The sequence below is a fragment of the Scyliorhinus canicula genome, chromosome 20 (genome assembly GCF_902713615.1).
Source record: "Scyliorhinus canicula chromosome 20, sScyCan1.1, whole genome shotgun sequence".
NCBI lineage: Eukaryota > Metazoa > Chordata > Chondrichthyes > Carcharhiniformes > Scyliorhinidae > Scyliorhinus > Scyliorhinus canicula.
This window is the reverse complement of record NC_052165.1, coordinates 48,178,303-48,193,640: the sequence shown is the minus strand read 5'-3', so window position 1 is coordinate 48,193,640 and position 15,338 is coordinate 48,178,303. Positions and strand designations below refer to the sequence as shown.

The 15,338-nt window shown below is 45.9% G+C and overlaps 1 protein-coding gene across 2 annotated transcripts in view; it reads right to left on the bottom strand.

Moving 5' to 3' along the window:
- The window catches only part of osbpl8 (oxysterol binding protein-like 8), a 350,856-nt gene that overhangs the window by 215,893 nt on the left and 119,625 nt on the right, over nucleotides 1-15,338 (bottom strand). For both annotated transcript variants that reach the window (XM_038780245.1, XM_038780246.1), the window contains exon 4: nucleotides 191-227. In XM_038780245.1, the coding sequence (XP_038636173.1) occupies nucleotides 191-227 (37 nt within the window). The remainder of the gene's footprint in view (nucleotides 1-190; nucleotides 228-15,338) is intronic.

Sequence of the window (15,338 nt, the reverse complement as noted above, 5' to 3'; positions counted from 1 at the left end):
TGTGTGAGCCAAATGCAATTAACCAATATTTTTCAGCAGTAATTTTGAAGTTAAGGCACACTGTCCTATTCCCAAGGCACAGTTTCCATTCCATCTGCTTGTAATTTACCAGCTGCAAAAACTATAAACTCACACCCAAAAAATCCAGCAATATTGCACAGATTGGTTTCACAAAATTGAAGTCACTTACTTGATAATCCTTGCAAGTCTCTGATCTCTCCATGATGCTTTTAATGCAATGCAACATTCACATCAGCCACAGCAAAGTGCACCCGAGGGCAAGTTAGAAAGGGTAATGCAAGAACAAATATGGGAGGAGGGGAAACAAAAGAAAACAAGTTAGTATCATGCAATATGGTTGACGCTCAAGACTTCCAAAGCAAAATTGTTATCCTGTTTGTTAGGACTATTGCATAAATGCTGCTAAACATTTAGAAATGACAGATCCGTTTTTAAATTGGTTAAGGAGTCTATGACAGAGAGCTGGATTTGTGTAAATAGCAGTGTTCCTGAATCTGAATTTAAAATGGCACTGATATAAAAGCAGATAGACTGTACTTGACTAAATAATCACCTGGGTTTTGCATTATTTAATGTCTGAGATACAAATCAAACCATAAACAAAATAAAGTGCAGACCTTTTCTTAATCAGAAACCCTTCGTAAGATAATATAAAAGCCTTCCTAAGTTAATGTAAAACTAAGTACACTGTTTCAGTGCAAATTTTCTCAGTTAAATCAATATCCATTAGTCCTCTTTAAAAGCAAGAGATAGTTTGGTTGCACTTTCAAATGCTGTGTACTCTATTCCATCAAAGCATTAGTTGTGGAGGTCAAGTCCTTTGGGAATCCAGGGAAGATAAAGGAGGATATCGACAAATTTAACACCATCATCCTTTCATTCCTTGAGACAAATAAATGCCCTTACAACTGGTTTCGCTCCGAAAGCCGACTGTCAGAACTTTATTCAGTTGAGTTTGTACAGTGGACTTCCCTGTTTATCTGCTCCTCAAAACGTGCCATCAATTAGAACAAATGAACAGTGCAAATGGAGGAAATTCAGAAAATAGTAGCACTATTCCCAAACGTCCTCACTCTTGTCTACCCAGCTACCGATTCCGGCATTCAAATACATATAGGCTGATGACAATGCCTTTACCTGTAGGTTAAAGAGTCATACACACAAATTTAATGCAATCAAGCTGGCTCAAAATGGACATCAAATTAAACCAAGATTTGATTTGTAGTGGAAAAGTCATTTTTCTGCTGCAACTTTATTTTCTTATTTATCCTGAGGTCCCTGCGCTGTTTGTTCTATTTCTTTGAATGCAGTTTATGGGGTCAGTACAAGTCATATTAAAAATTCAAAAGCTTCCACAGTTGCAGGTTCTTGATCATGCAGTAGAGAATGCGCATGTTCGACAGCTTAAAAGTTAGTTTTTATACTGAAGCTTTCTTTGGACCTGATCACTTACATTGATTTCCACTTGTTTGCACCCATTTTTGTTTATCATGTGGCAGGAAATAGTTGTGCAAATGAACATTGGCAATTGCCAAATTAAAAGGATAACTTCAGGAGTAGCTTAACGATTACGCCGCAGCAAGAAATTCTATTGAGACCATAAGAAATAGCAACAGGAGAAGACCATTTGGCCCCTCGAGCCTGCTTCGCCACTCAATAGGATTGTGGCTGATCTGACATTCCTCACTTTCCTGTCCTTCCCTTGTAATCCATGATTCCTTTACTGATCAAGAATCCATCTCAGCCTGAAATATACAGAAGGACTCAGCCCTGCAGCTCTCTGTGGCAAGGAGTTCTACAGACTCCCAATCCTCTGAGAGAAGAAATTCCTCCTCATCTCAGTCTTAAATTGGCATTCCTTTATTCTGAGAGGGTGCCTCTGGTCCTCGACTCTCTATGAGGGGAAACATCCTCTCAGCATTGACCCTGTCAAGACCCTTAAGAATCCTACATGCTTCAATGAGATCATCTCTCATTCTTCTAAATTCAAACAGGTAGAGCCCCAACCTGTTTAACCTTTGCTCAAAAGACAATCGCTCCAAGCCGGGGATCCTCAGAGTGAACCTTCTCTGAACTGCCTGCAATGAAATAATATCTTTCTTTAAATAAGGGGACCAAAACTGCTCACAGCACTCCAGATGTGCTCTCTGTATAGTTGCAGCAAGACTTTCCTACTCTTGTTCTCCAATCTCTTTAAAATAAGAGCTAACATCCATTAGCCTTCCAGATTACCTGCTGCACCTGTGTACTAGCCTTGTGTTTCGTGCCCACAAATCCATTTGTGTTGCAGCTTTCTGAAGTTTTTCCGCATTTAAATAATACTTTGTACTTTTGTTTGCCCTTCCAAAATGAACTTCACATTTTCCCACATAATACTCCATTTGCCAACTTTATGCCCACTTACTTAACCTACCAATATCTCTTCACAAACTGTTTGTATCCCTCTCGCAACTTGTCTTTCCATCTATTTCTGTGTCATTTGAAAACTTGGCTACAGTACACTTGCTTCCTTCCTCAAAGTCATGAATATAAATTATAAACAGCCGGGGTCCCAGAACCGATCCTTGTGGAATCCCACTGGTTACAGGTCACCAACGTGAAAAGAACCCCTTATTGCACTCACTGTGCTACCTCCAACACCATGGGCTCTTATCTTTTGGCTTAACCATTTGTGAGGTACCTTGTTGAATGCCTTCTGGAAGTCTAAATACAACACATGTACTGATTCTCCTCTATCCACTCTGGTTGAGACTTCCTCGAAAAACTCTGATAAATCAGTGATATACTATTTCCGTTCCATGATGCCATGCTAACTCTGCTTGATTATCTAAATGTGCTGCTATTATTTAAGAATTGATTCCATAATTTCTCCAACAACAGATGTTAGGCTGATGTGTCTATAGATACCCACTTTTTGCCTCCCTCCTTTTTGATTAGGGGTATCATATTGGCAATTTTCCAATGCTCGGGTACTTCTCCAGGATTCAAGGATGTTTGGAAAATTACAATCAATGCATTCACCATCTCTGGAGCTACTTCTTTAAAGATCCCAGGATGCAATCCATCAGAGCGAGGGGACTTACCTGCCTTTAGTTTGTTTAATATTAGTGATGGTATTTCATTCCTCCATTGTATTCTTTCGTATTAATGGGATCTTCCACCATAAAGACTGATGCAAAAATTCTGTTTAACTCCTCTGCCATTCCTAGTTCTCCATAACTATCTTGCAGGTTAATTTTCTATGGGGCCTATGTTCCCTTTGACCTCTCTCTTCGTTTTTATATATATTTAAAGAAGCTTCCATCAGTTTTTATATTCCTCACTAGTTTGCCCTCGTAGTTTATTTTCTCCTTCTTCATTGACATTTTAGTCCTCCTTTACTGAATTCGGAATTTATCCCAATCTTCGGGCTATCACTGATGCTAGTCTCCTTATCGGCTTTTTCTTTCAACATAATACTCTACTGAACTTCCTTGGTTAGCCATGATTGGTTTATCTCTCTCTTGGAATCTTTCCTTCTTACTGGGATATATTTCTGAGTCACAAGTTACCTCCTACAATGTCTGCTACTACTAGTTTCTGTCTTTCCATCCAGTCCACTCTAGCTAACTCATTCCGCATTTCATTGAAATTCTCTTTCAGTTTCTTGCTCAAAGCTGAAATTAAACTCTTATCATGTTATGATCACTACCTCCTAGGGGATCTTTTACTCTGAGGTCAGTTATTAAAACTGCCTCATTACTCATTACCAGATCCAAGATAGCCAGTTCCCTGGTTGCTTATGTTGCTCTAAGAAGCTATCCCTAAAGCACTCTATGAATTCATTGTCGTAGTTATCCTCACCAACTTGATTAACCCAATGAACAAGATGATTAAAGTCACCCATAATTATTGCTCTATTCTTTTTACATGCTCCTATTATTTGTTAATTTATACTCTTTTTTTACAGCGTGGTTACTGTTTGGGAGTCTATAAACTACTCCTACCAATGTCTTTTTTCCTTTGCTGTTTTCTACCTCCACCCAAATGGACTCTACATCATCCAAGTCTAGTTCATCTCTCACAACTATCCTCATTTCATCCCTTATTAAGAGTGCTACCCCACAACCTTTTCCTTTCCTCCTGCCCTTCCGAAATGTCAAATATCCCTGAATGTTAAGTTTCCAGTTTGATTTCCTGGTAACCATGTCTCCATGATGGCTGCAAGATTGTATCCTTGATTTGCGCCGTCAGTTTGCCTACATTTTTCCGAATGCTTTGTGTTCCGAATGCTTTGTGTATTAAGACACAAAGCCTTGAGGCTTGCCTTTTTGCCATTTTTAATCAACCTGGCTCTCGCCCTGGATTACCCTGTCCACCCGTTGTGCATTTTACTGTTCTTTCTTTTATTAATATCCTTGTTTCTCTGTCCCTTGTCACTCTGTTTGGGTTCCCATTCCCCTTGCCATTCTAGTTTAAACCCTCCCCAACTACACTAGCAAACAGTCGCCCGAGGGCATCAATCCCGGTCTTGTACAGGTATAACCCATCAAGTTTGTACTGGTCCCATCTCCCCCAGAACTGGTCTCTATGTCTTAGGAATCTGAACCCTCCACTTGCACCATCTTTCCAGCCACATCTCAACCAATATTTCAGGCTATTTCTACTCCAACTAGCATGTGGCGTTGGTAGTAATGCTGGGGTCACTACCTTGATATCCGACTTTTCAACTCATTTCCTCACTCCTTATATTCGGCTTTTAGGACCTCATCCCTTTTTTAACGCATGTCACTGGCGCCGATGTGTTCTACGATTACTGGCTCTTCATCCTCCGCCTCCGTAATATCCTATAGCCACTCAGACATTCTTGACCCTCACACCAAGGAGGCAACATGCCATCCTGAAGTCTCACGTGCAGCCACAAAAACACCTATCTATTCCTCTTACAATTGAACCCCTACAACTACCTCTATTTGCACACTTTTTAGTCCTTCCATGTGCAGCAGAGCCAACCATGGTGCAATAAAATTGGCTGTTGCTGGCTTTCTCCTGAGAGGCTTGTCCCTTCAACAGTATCCAAACGCTATCTGTTTTGCAGGAAATTACAACCAAAATTCCTGCACTGCCTGTCTGGTCCTCTTTCTCTGCCTGGTAATCACCCATTCCTTTCCTGCTTGTGGATTCTTAATCTGCAGTGTGACCACCCCACTACACGTGTTATCCACAATACTCTCCCATCGAATTTGCAATGTCAAAACGATAACTTATCAGATGAAAGAAATAACGAATTAAGTCAACAAGTCCGCATGTCCTACCTTCTACCAGGTAATGCTGAACCACAGTTAAAGCCAATTCAAATCAATTGAAATTTGCTGGTAATACGGCGGGATAGTCATTTGCAATTTTATGGATCTCTTCTCAAACTCGACTTACAAACAAGGTTTGCCAGTGAAGGACATATTGAATGGATTTGAAAGGATATAGGAGAAAAAGGGGAGAATTCAGTCATAGTGATTGATGTTGGGACCAAACATTGGGAAGGCAATAAAGAGATCCTTTTTGGAGAGCACTCAAACTTGGCAATAAATTAACAGTGCCTTGAGGGCTATAATTAATGTTCCCCCAAGCTGCACTGAAGTCTCTGTGCAGGTACACATAAATATTTATTGAGGCTTCAGATTTAAAACGAATTACCAGCACACCCCCAAAAACAAATTAGAGGAACGTTGCTTATAACAACTGGAATATTAACCAAGCCATATGCAAATTGGCATGGGGCTAAGCATAGAGGTAGGCATCTGTCTGAAGAGGTGGTGTAGGAAAGAGATTCCATTTCATGTTTTGTACCATCGGGATGGGCTCTACCTGAATTGAGCTGGGAAGAGGGTCCAAGTGGAAAGGATGAATACACATTCCCCGTGTCTGTGTGGTCTCACTCCACAACCCAAAGATGTGCAGATTTCGGTGGATTGGCCACGCTAAATTGCCCCTTAATTGTAAAAAATAATTAGGTACTCTAAATTTATATTAGAAAAAAAGTAAAGGATTAATATGCTGATCACAAGGAATTTCAATTGAAAAATACAATGCGAAAAGAGAGGGGGAAGGGCTCAGGTTGGGAAGGTAATATAAATGACAGTTTGAAAACAAAATGCAGAGTTGACTAACAGTCCACAAATATGCTTCAGGCACTACAAATAAATGTAAATTACCAATAGCTCTTTATGGGATCTTGATGTGTGCAAATTATCTGCAATATTCCATCAGTAATGACATTCCTTTAGCTGCGAAATGTTTTGGGACAGACTACGATTGCTAAAGACAAAATAAATGTTACAAGAAAGCCAGAGAGAGAATGAGAGCCAGAGAGCGCGCGCAAGAGACAGAGTTAATAACATTTCTGCAAAATTGTACTGTAGGAGAAATGGGTGCTGAGCAGTTACAAGCCAACGCTCAAGAGCCAAGGCGTTGTCATAGAGAAAATAACAGGGAACTCTAAGCGTTCCCCAAATTCCCAGGTAATTAAACAAAGGTGCAATGCTTGAATATATTTCTTTTGTTTGCAGGGAAGGGTACATGCTTCTGACTGTATGTCACTTCTAATGAGCATAAATCAGTCACATTATGAGCTTTACCGATTATCTTGAATTGGTTGTTAGTGGAGGACTTCCGGTGATGATTATGTGCTGAGCAGTCGCACCGTGGCTCTCATCCCGTGGATCCAAAAAGTAGCCACTTTCTAACAAAAACTCGCCAGAAAACCCAGCAACTCATTCCCCAACCTTAGTAAGAAGAGGGAAGGAAGAAAGGAAGGGGGGAAAAAATGCCCAGAAAAAGCCAGTCTAGGGGCCGATCAGAGACCAGGAATGGAAGGGGCCAGAAACGGCAGTAATTGAACGAGCCAACCATCACACAAGGTGGCAGAGCGCAAGTTTCGGCAGAGCAGGAAGGGCAAGGCAGCCACAAACAAACCACTCCCACATCAGGCATCCTTCTGGAGCACCAGCTGGAGATAAAAGCAAAGATAAAAGCGGACATTCTGGTCACAGTGATGGGTGCAGTGGCCGAAAATCTGGCATAAATACAGCTCGCCCCGAGCAGAGCAGAGAAGAAACTGGAAGCCCAAGAAACAACCATCAGGGACTTGGTGAAAGCCGCAACCAACCAGTGTGATCGGTTTGTGGCACTGTAGAAAGAGGTGGCGAAGAGGGCAGCCTGAGGGGTAAAGTTGAGGACCAGAAGAACCAATCAAGGAGGCAAAACCTGCGGATTGTGGGCCTACTGGAGGGAATCGAGGGCAGGGACCCCACGAACTATGTGGCCCAGATGCTGGGCAACGTAGTGGGAAGGGAGACTTTCCCCAATCCACCAGAAATAGACAGGGCACACGGTGTGCCCTGCGGGACAGGAACAAACATGACAGTAACTCCTGGGAGGGGGTTCACCACACTAGCAGGAAAGCTAGCGCCAGGAGCGTGCAGCGGACAGGGCACTCCGGTCTCTGCACCAGAAACCCAAAGCCGGGGAACTGAGGGCAGTAATAGCCAAACTGCACCGGTACCAGGACCGAGAAAGAATCCTGCGGTGGGCCAGGCAGTCGAAGAACTGCAGCTGGGAAGGACACAAAATAAGAATATACCAGGACATTGGGGCTGACCTGGCCAAGTGTCGGGCGGAATTTAACAGAGCGAAAGCAGCACTGTACAAGAACTGCTTTGGTATGCTGTACCCAGCAAAGCTGTGGGTCACATACCAAGGCAAGGAACACTTTTTCACAGCCCCTGCCGAGGCAGACAAGTTCGTCATGGAGTGCGGACTGGAGCAGCGACAGCAGGGGAAGCGATAAAGTTTGCCTTGCAAGGAACGACAGTACGGCGACGAGGCGACGCCGGGAGGGGGGCAAGTTCCCCTTGCAAGGAACAACAGTACTGCGATGGGCCGACACCAAGAGGGGGGGGGGGGGGTGGCAGAAGAAGCACCTCCCACCCTCCCATCCCAAGCACATCCTGAGCGACAAGCAGCATGCCACCACCTGCGAGACTGCTTTGCACGGGCGAACGTGGCCTCGTTCAAGAGAAAGAGAGAAGCAGAAAAGGGAAACTGGAGTGGCAAGCAAGAGGAATGCCGGGTTAGACGGGGAAAGAACAGGCAGGAACTAGAGAGAGCGGGACAGGAAAAAGAGACAGTAACTCCTGGGAGGGGATTCACCACATTAGCTGGAAAGCTAGTGCCAGGAGCGTGCAGCAAATAAAGGCCGCGCACCCCGGGGCGCTACGTAGCGGACGCACAGTTGGTGGCCATGTTGGGCACGCTCTGGACAAAAAGAAACCCTGAAGTGCAGGGGCAGATCCACCTGGCAGACAAACTGTTGGCGGCCATGTTGGGTGCCCTTTGGACACCTTATAGTATACCACTGGGCAGCGATAGCAGAAAAAGTAATGGGATGGATTAAGGAGCCGGAAGCAGAGTGGGTGCGCGCGGAGGCAGCCTCGTGCAGGGGGACCTCGCTCCATGCCCTTGCCACTCCCATCCCCATCCAAAAAACACTCTAGCAGCCCAGTGGTGGTAGCCACCTTCTAAATCTGGAAGCACATACGGCAACAATTCAGCCTGGCTGAAATGTCCGACAAAGCCCCATCGGCAATAACCAAAGATCATGCCAGCATTCACTGATGCCATTTTTAAAAGGTGGAGACAGGACATGGGGACACTGACGGTCAGGGACCTATGCACAGACGGCAGGGTCACAACACTGGAGAACTGACGGAGCGATTCCAGCTAGCCAAGGAAACAAACTCAGATACATGCAGTTTTACAAATTCCTACGGAAGGAAGCAAGGATATACCCGTGACCAACGCTACGAGAAGAACTACTGGACGCAGACATTTTAGGTTGAGGTAACTGTAGCAACATGTACAAATGACTGATAGAGAGGGCCAACACAGTACTGGGTACGACAAGGAGGAGATAGGAGGAAGATTTGGGGTTTGTAATAGGGTGGGGTCTCTGGAGCAAAACACTACATAGGGTCAACTCTACCGCCACGTGCGTAAAACACAACCTAATGTAATTAAAAGTGGTACATAGAGCCCACTTAACAAGAACCCGAATGAGTAGGTTCTTCCCGGAGGTGGAGGACAGATGCGGACGGTGCCAAGTAGGCCCGGCCAATGACACCCAAATGTTCTGGTCTTGCCCCAGACTTGCTGGTACTGGACAACCTTCTTCGAGGCAATGTCCGAAGTGGTGGGATGAAATGAAATGAAATGGAGACATGTGGCGGTCTTCGGGGTATCAGATCAGCCAGACCCTTCATGGGGGGAGGAGGATGGACGCCCTTGCCTTTGCCTTTCTGATTGCCCACCATAGAATCCTGTTAGTTTGGCGGCAGCAGCACCACCTAAAGCTGCAGACTGGCTGCCCAACCACTCGGAATCTCTCCAAATGGAGAAAATCAAATTTGCCATCCGAGGGTCGGAAGATGGCTTCCTCAAAACATGGGAGCCATTCACCATCTGTTTTGGGACTTGCTTATGGCCAACAAACAAACAAACAAATAAACAAGCAGCCAAGAGCCATGATAGTAGAATGGGGGGGGGGGGGGGGGGGGGGGGGGAGACGACGACAGAAGAGGGAATAGCCAAACCCAGCAAGAAAGGGGAGTAGCAGAGAAGGGGGGTGCGGGGGGGGGGGGGGGGGGGGGTGTGGTGGTGGGGGGTTGGGGGGGGGGGGGGGTTGCGGGTAGTTTATTTGTTCTTCTGCTTTTGCTTCTTTATGTGAAAATACCTTGAATAAAATACTTTTTTTTTTTAAACACTGCAGCGGAATTGGCAAGGAGGAGAGCCAAGTCAGCCATCTTCAAGAGTGGTGTGCAGTTTGGTGTGGTGCACCCGGTGAGGCTGAGATTTAGGCAGAAGGCTAAAGATAATATTTTCGAGACGGTGGAGGAAGCAGAGGCATTTATCAAGGCTGCGGGACTTGGACTGAACTGAAGAGGCTTGCATGGAACTTGGTCCGTGATGGATACGGATCTGGCTAGGGACTTTGTAATAGGAACTGTGTATTCACTTATATTTGCGTTTCCCTTGTTCCTTCTCTCCCTCTGCTTGTGTTTGTACAGAGTTGGTGATAATTGAAATTATTGCAGGTTTGCTTGGGGTTAGGGTTAGAGTTAACTTTGTTTTATTTGTTTGTGTTAAGGGGTGCTAGAAGTTTGGAGGGAGTGTTTGGATGGGGAGGGGTGTTGGGTGGTTGGGAGGATTGGGTTTCGATTGAGGGCTGGCTTTTGTCTTGGATAGTTTATTTGGGTATGGTGGGCTCTGGTGGGTGGGGGGGGCTGCCTTGCTAGCTGAGTGAGATTGGCTAGTGAACGGTAGCATGGTGGGATGGGAGGGAAGGGGGCTGTGACTGTTTAGGCAGGTATCGTTGAACCTAGAAGGTGTGAATGGTGGGGAAAGGGCGTGGAGGACAGAGGTTGAGATAAAGTGGCTGGGGGATAGTATGGTGGATGGAGGGGGTGAATCCTCACGGTGGATATGGTTGACTTGAAGGGGAGGGGTAGGGGGTGAGAGATACCCAATTCGATTGGTCATGTGCAGGGGTGGGAAGCCCAGTGAAACGTACAGGAGTGTTTTTCTAATTTGAAACGTTTGAGGGCCAATGTGGTGCTTTTGCAGGAGACCCGCCTGCAGGTAGAACAAAGAACAAAGAAAATTACAGCACAGGAACAGGCCCTTCGGCCCTCCCAGCCTGCGCCGATCCAGATCCTTTATCTAAACCTGTCTCCTATTTTCCAAGGTCTACTTCCCTCTGTTGCCGCCCGTTCATATACCTGTCTAGATGCCTCTTAAATGATGCTATCGTGCCCGCCTCTACCACCTCCGCTGGTAAAGCGTTCCGGCACCCACCACCCTCTGCATAAAAAACTTTCCACGCACATCTCCCTTAAACTTTCCCCCTCTCACCTTGAAATCGTGACCCTTGTAACTGACACCCCCACTCTTGGAAAAAGCTTGTTGCTATCCACCCTGTCCATACCTCTCATAATTTTGTATACCTCAATCAGGTCCCCCCTCAACCTCTGTCTTTCCAACGAAAACAATCCTAATCTACTTAACCTTTTTTCATAGCTAGCACCCTCCATACCAGGCAACATCCTGGTGAACCTCCTCTGCACCCTCTCCAAAGCATCCACATCCTTCAGGTAATGTGGCGACCAGAACCGCACGCAGTATTCCAAATGTGGCCTAACCAAAGTCCTGTACAACTGTAACATGACCTGCCTACTCTTGTACTCAATACCCCGTCCGATGAAGGCAATCATGCTGTATGCCTTCTTGACCACTATATCATCCTGCATTGCCACCTTCAGGGTACAATGGACCTGAACTCCCAGATCTCTCTGTACATCAATTTTCCCCAGGACCCTTCCATTGACCATATAGTCCGCTCTTGAATTTGATCTTCCAAAAAATCATCACCTCGCATTTGCCTGGATTGAACTCCATCTGCCATTTCTCTGCCCAACTCTCCAATCTATCTATATTTTGTTGTATTCTCTGACAGTCCTCCTCGCTATCTGCAACTCCACCAATCTTAGCATCATCTGCAAACTTGCTAATCAGACCACCTATACCTTCCTCCAGGTCATTTATGTAGATCACAAACAACAGTGGTCCGAGCACGGATCCCTGTGGAACACCACTAGTCACCCGTCTCCATTTTGAGACACTCCCTTCCACCACTACTCTCTGAATCCTGTTGCCCAGCCAGTTCTTTATCCATCTAGCTAGTACACCCTGAACCCCACACGACTTCACTTTTGCCATCAACCTGCCATGGGAAACTTTATCAAATGCCTTACTAAAGTCCATGTATATGACATCTACAGCCCTTCCCTCATCAATTAACTTTGTCAGTTCCTCAAAGAATTCTATTAGGTTTGTAAGACATGACCTCCCTTGCACAAAACCATGCTGCCTATCACTGATAAGCCTTTTCTTCCAAATGTGAATAGATCCTATCCCTCAGTATCTTCTCCAACAGTTTGCCTACCACTGACGTCAAGCTCACAGGTCTGTAATTCTCTGGATTTTCCCTGCTACCCTTCTTAAACAAAGGGACAACATTAGTAATTCTCCAGTCCTCCGGGACCTCACCCGTGCTCAAGGATGCTGCAAAGATATCTGTTAAGGCCCCAGCTATTTCGACCCTCGCTCCGTAAGGCTCCTTAAGAGTTGGGTTAGCCTGGTGTTTCACTCGGGCTTTGATAGCAGGGCCCAGGGGGTGGCAATACTTATTAATAAATTAATAAATAGAGACAGTGGTAGCAGACCAGGGCGGCAGATATGTCATAGTTACAGGGGTATTGGAGGGTAAGTCGGTGGTTTTAGTGAGCGTTTATCATAGGATTTCATAGAATTTACAGTGCTGAAGGAGGCCTTTCGGCCCATCGAGTCTGCACCGGCTCTTGGAAAGAGCACCCTACCCAAGGTCAACACCTCCACCCTATCCCCATAACCCAGTAACCCCACCCAACACTAAGGGCAATTTTGGACACTATAAGCAATTTATTATGGCCAATCCACCTAACCTGCAAATCTTTGGACTGTGGGAGGAAACCGGAGCACCCGGAGAAAACCCACGCGCACACGGGGAGGATGTGCAGTCTCCGCACAGACAGTGACCCAAGCCGGAATCGAACATGGGACCCTGGAGCTGTGAAGCAATTGTGCTGTCCACAATGCTACCGTGCTGCCCTGGTATTTGTGCCAAGTTGGGATGATATGGTATTCATGAAGAGGACTCTGGCTGCAAGACCAGACATGGATACTTACCAGTCGATATTCAGGGAGATTTGAACTGCGGTTTGCGCCCCAAGTTGGTTCAGTCTAAGCCTTTGGGGGCAGCAAAAGTACTGGCAGTGTTTATGAAGGAGATGAGTGGAGCGGATCCATGGTGGTTTTTGCACCGGGGCAGGGAATTCTCCTTTTTCTCTCCGGTGCATGATGTGTATTCGCACATCAACTTCTTTATGATGGGAGATGCCAGGGTTGAGTAAAGGGGAATATTCTACAATAGTGATATCAGATCATGCTCCGCACCTGATGGGTGTGGTTTTGAAGATGGGGCTGGCCCAACGGCCATCATGGAGTTTGGATGTGGAGCTGTTAGCGGATTTGGAATTGTGCGTGAAGATGGCTTGGCTGGTTAATGAATATATTCATTAATACATTAATGGGTTCAACAGGAATGGAGAAGTGACCTTCGGTACTATGAGAGGCCCTGAAGGCGATGGTGCAAGGCGAGATAATTTTGCACAAGGCACAGAAGGATAGGGAGATGAGAGAGGGCCAGCGGTTGGTGGATGAAATTCTGGAGGTGGATGGCAGGTATTCAAGTGGCCCAACACCAGAGCTTCTGGCTAGTAGAAAGAAGTTGCAGATGCAATTTGATTGGCTATCCATGGAGAAGGCAGTGCTGCAGTTGTGGCACTCGAGGTGCAAGTACGGAGAGACGGCCAGTCAGTTTTTGGCTGGTCACCTTAGGCATTATGCAGCCTCCCAGGGATTGTAGGATTCGGAACTCGGGTGGAAGGTTAGTGTCAGCGCTGGATAAGGTTAATAGGGTGTTTGAGGCATTCTATAAGACTCTTTACAGGCCACCGGACATGTTGAGGTTTTTGAAGAGCTTGGAGTGTCCCAAGATTGAGGAGGAGGATCGGGAAGGGATGGAGAGGGTGCTGGGGAGTGGAGGATGTCAGAACAGCAATTGGGCAAATGCAGATGGGTAAAGCACCGGGGCTGGATGGATTCCTGGTGGAGTTTTATGAAAAATTTGCTGATGAACTGATACTGTTCTATCATAGAATATCATAGAATTTACAGTGCAGGAGGCCATTCGGCCCATCGAGTCTGCACCGGCTCTTGGAAAGAGCACCCTACCCAAGGTCAACACCTCCCCCGATCCCAATAACCCCACCCAACACTAAGGGCAATTTTGGACACCAAGGGCAATTTATCATGGCCAATCCACCTAACCTGCACATCTTTGGACTGTGGGAGGAAACCGGAGCACCCGGAGGAAACCCACGCACACACGGGGAGGATGTGCAGACTCCGCACAGACAGTGACCCAAGCCGGAATCGAACCTGGGACCCTGGAGCTGTGAAACATTTGTGCTATCCACAATGCTACCATGCTGCCCGGTGCTGCTGGTGATTTTGGAGGACTCAGTGGCTCGGGGTCTTTTCTACAGACAATGATGCAGGCGTTCATTCCTCTTATACTAAAGAAGGATAAGGACCTGGTAGAGTGTGGGTTGTCCCACCCGATTTCGCTATTAAACGTAGATTAAGGCGACTTTTAAATTTGGTGTTGAGCCTGGTGGAAGGGAGGGAGGAGAAAGTCATTGTTCCTTTGATAGGGCAGAATGGGGATATTTGTTCGCAGTGCTGGAATGGTTTGGGAAAAGGGTCTAAATTTGTGGCATGGGTTCAGTTATTATATAAGACACCCAAGGATAGTGTTGTACAAACAATGTGAGTTTGGGATATTTTCAGTTGCACAGGAGAACGAGGTTAGGGTGCCATATGTCCCCCCTCGTGTTTGCATTGGCAATTGAGCCATTGGCCATCATCCTGAGGGCTTCGGATAGGTGGAGAGGGATAGTCTGAGGGGGTGGGGGTTGAACATGGCAACATAGAAATTAGAGAAGTATCAGATCATGACTGATCTCCCTAGTTTCAAATCTGGTTGCTGCATTACCAAAAGGATGTGGATGCTTTGGAGAAGGTACAGAGGAGGTTCACCAGCCTGTTGCCTGGTATGGAGGGCGCTAGCTATGAAGAGAGGTTGAGTACAAAGAACAAACAGATTAGGATTATTTTCATTAGAAAGATGGAGGTTGAGGGTGGACATCATTGAGGTCTACAAAATAATGAGAGGTATAGACTGGGTGGATAGCAAGAAGCATTTGCCCCCAGAGTGGGGGACTTAATTACTAGGGGTCACGAGTTCAAGGTGAGAGGGGAAAAGTTTAAGGGAGATATGCGTGGAAAGTTCTTTACGCAGAGGGTGGTGGGTGTCTGGAACGCATTGCCAGCGGAGGTGGTAGAGCCGGGCACGATAGCGTCATTTAAGATGTATCTAGTCAGATACATGAATAGGCAGGGATACAGATTCTTAGAAAAAGGCGACAGTTTTAGATAGAGAATCTGGATCGGCGTAGGCTTGGAGTGCCGAAGGGCTTGTTCCTGTGCTGTAATTTTTCTTTGTTCTTTGTTCCACCTCAGCACCAGTGGCCTTTCTTCCTTTAGCCCATTTTTTTTTAAAAATC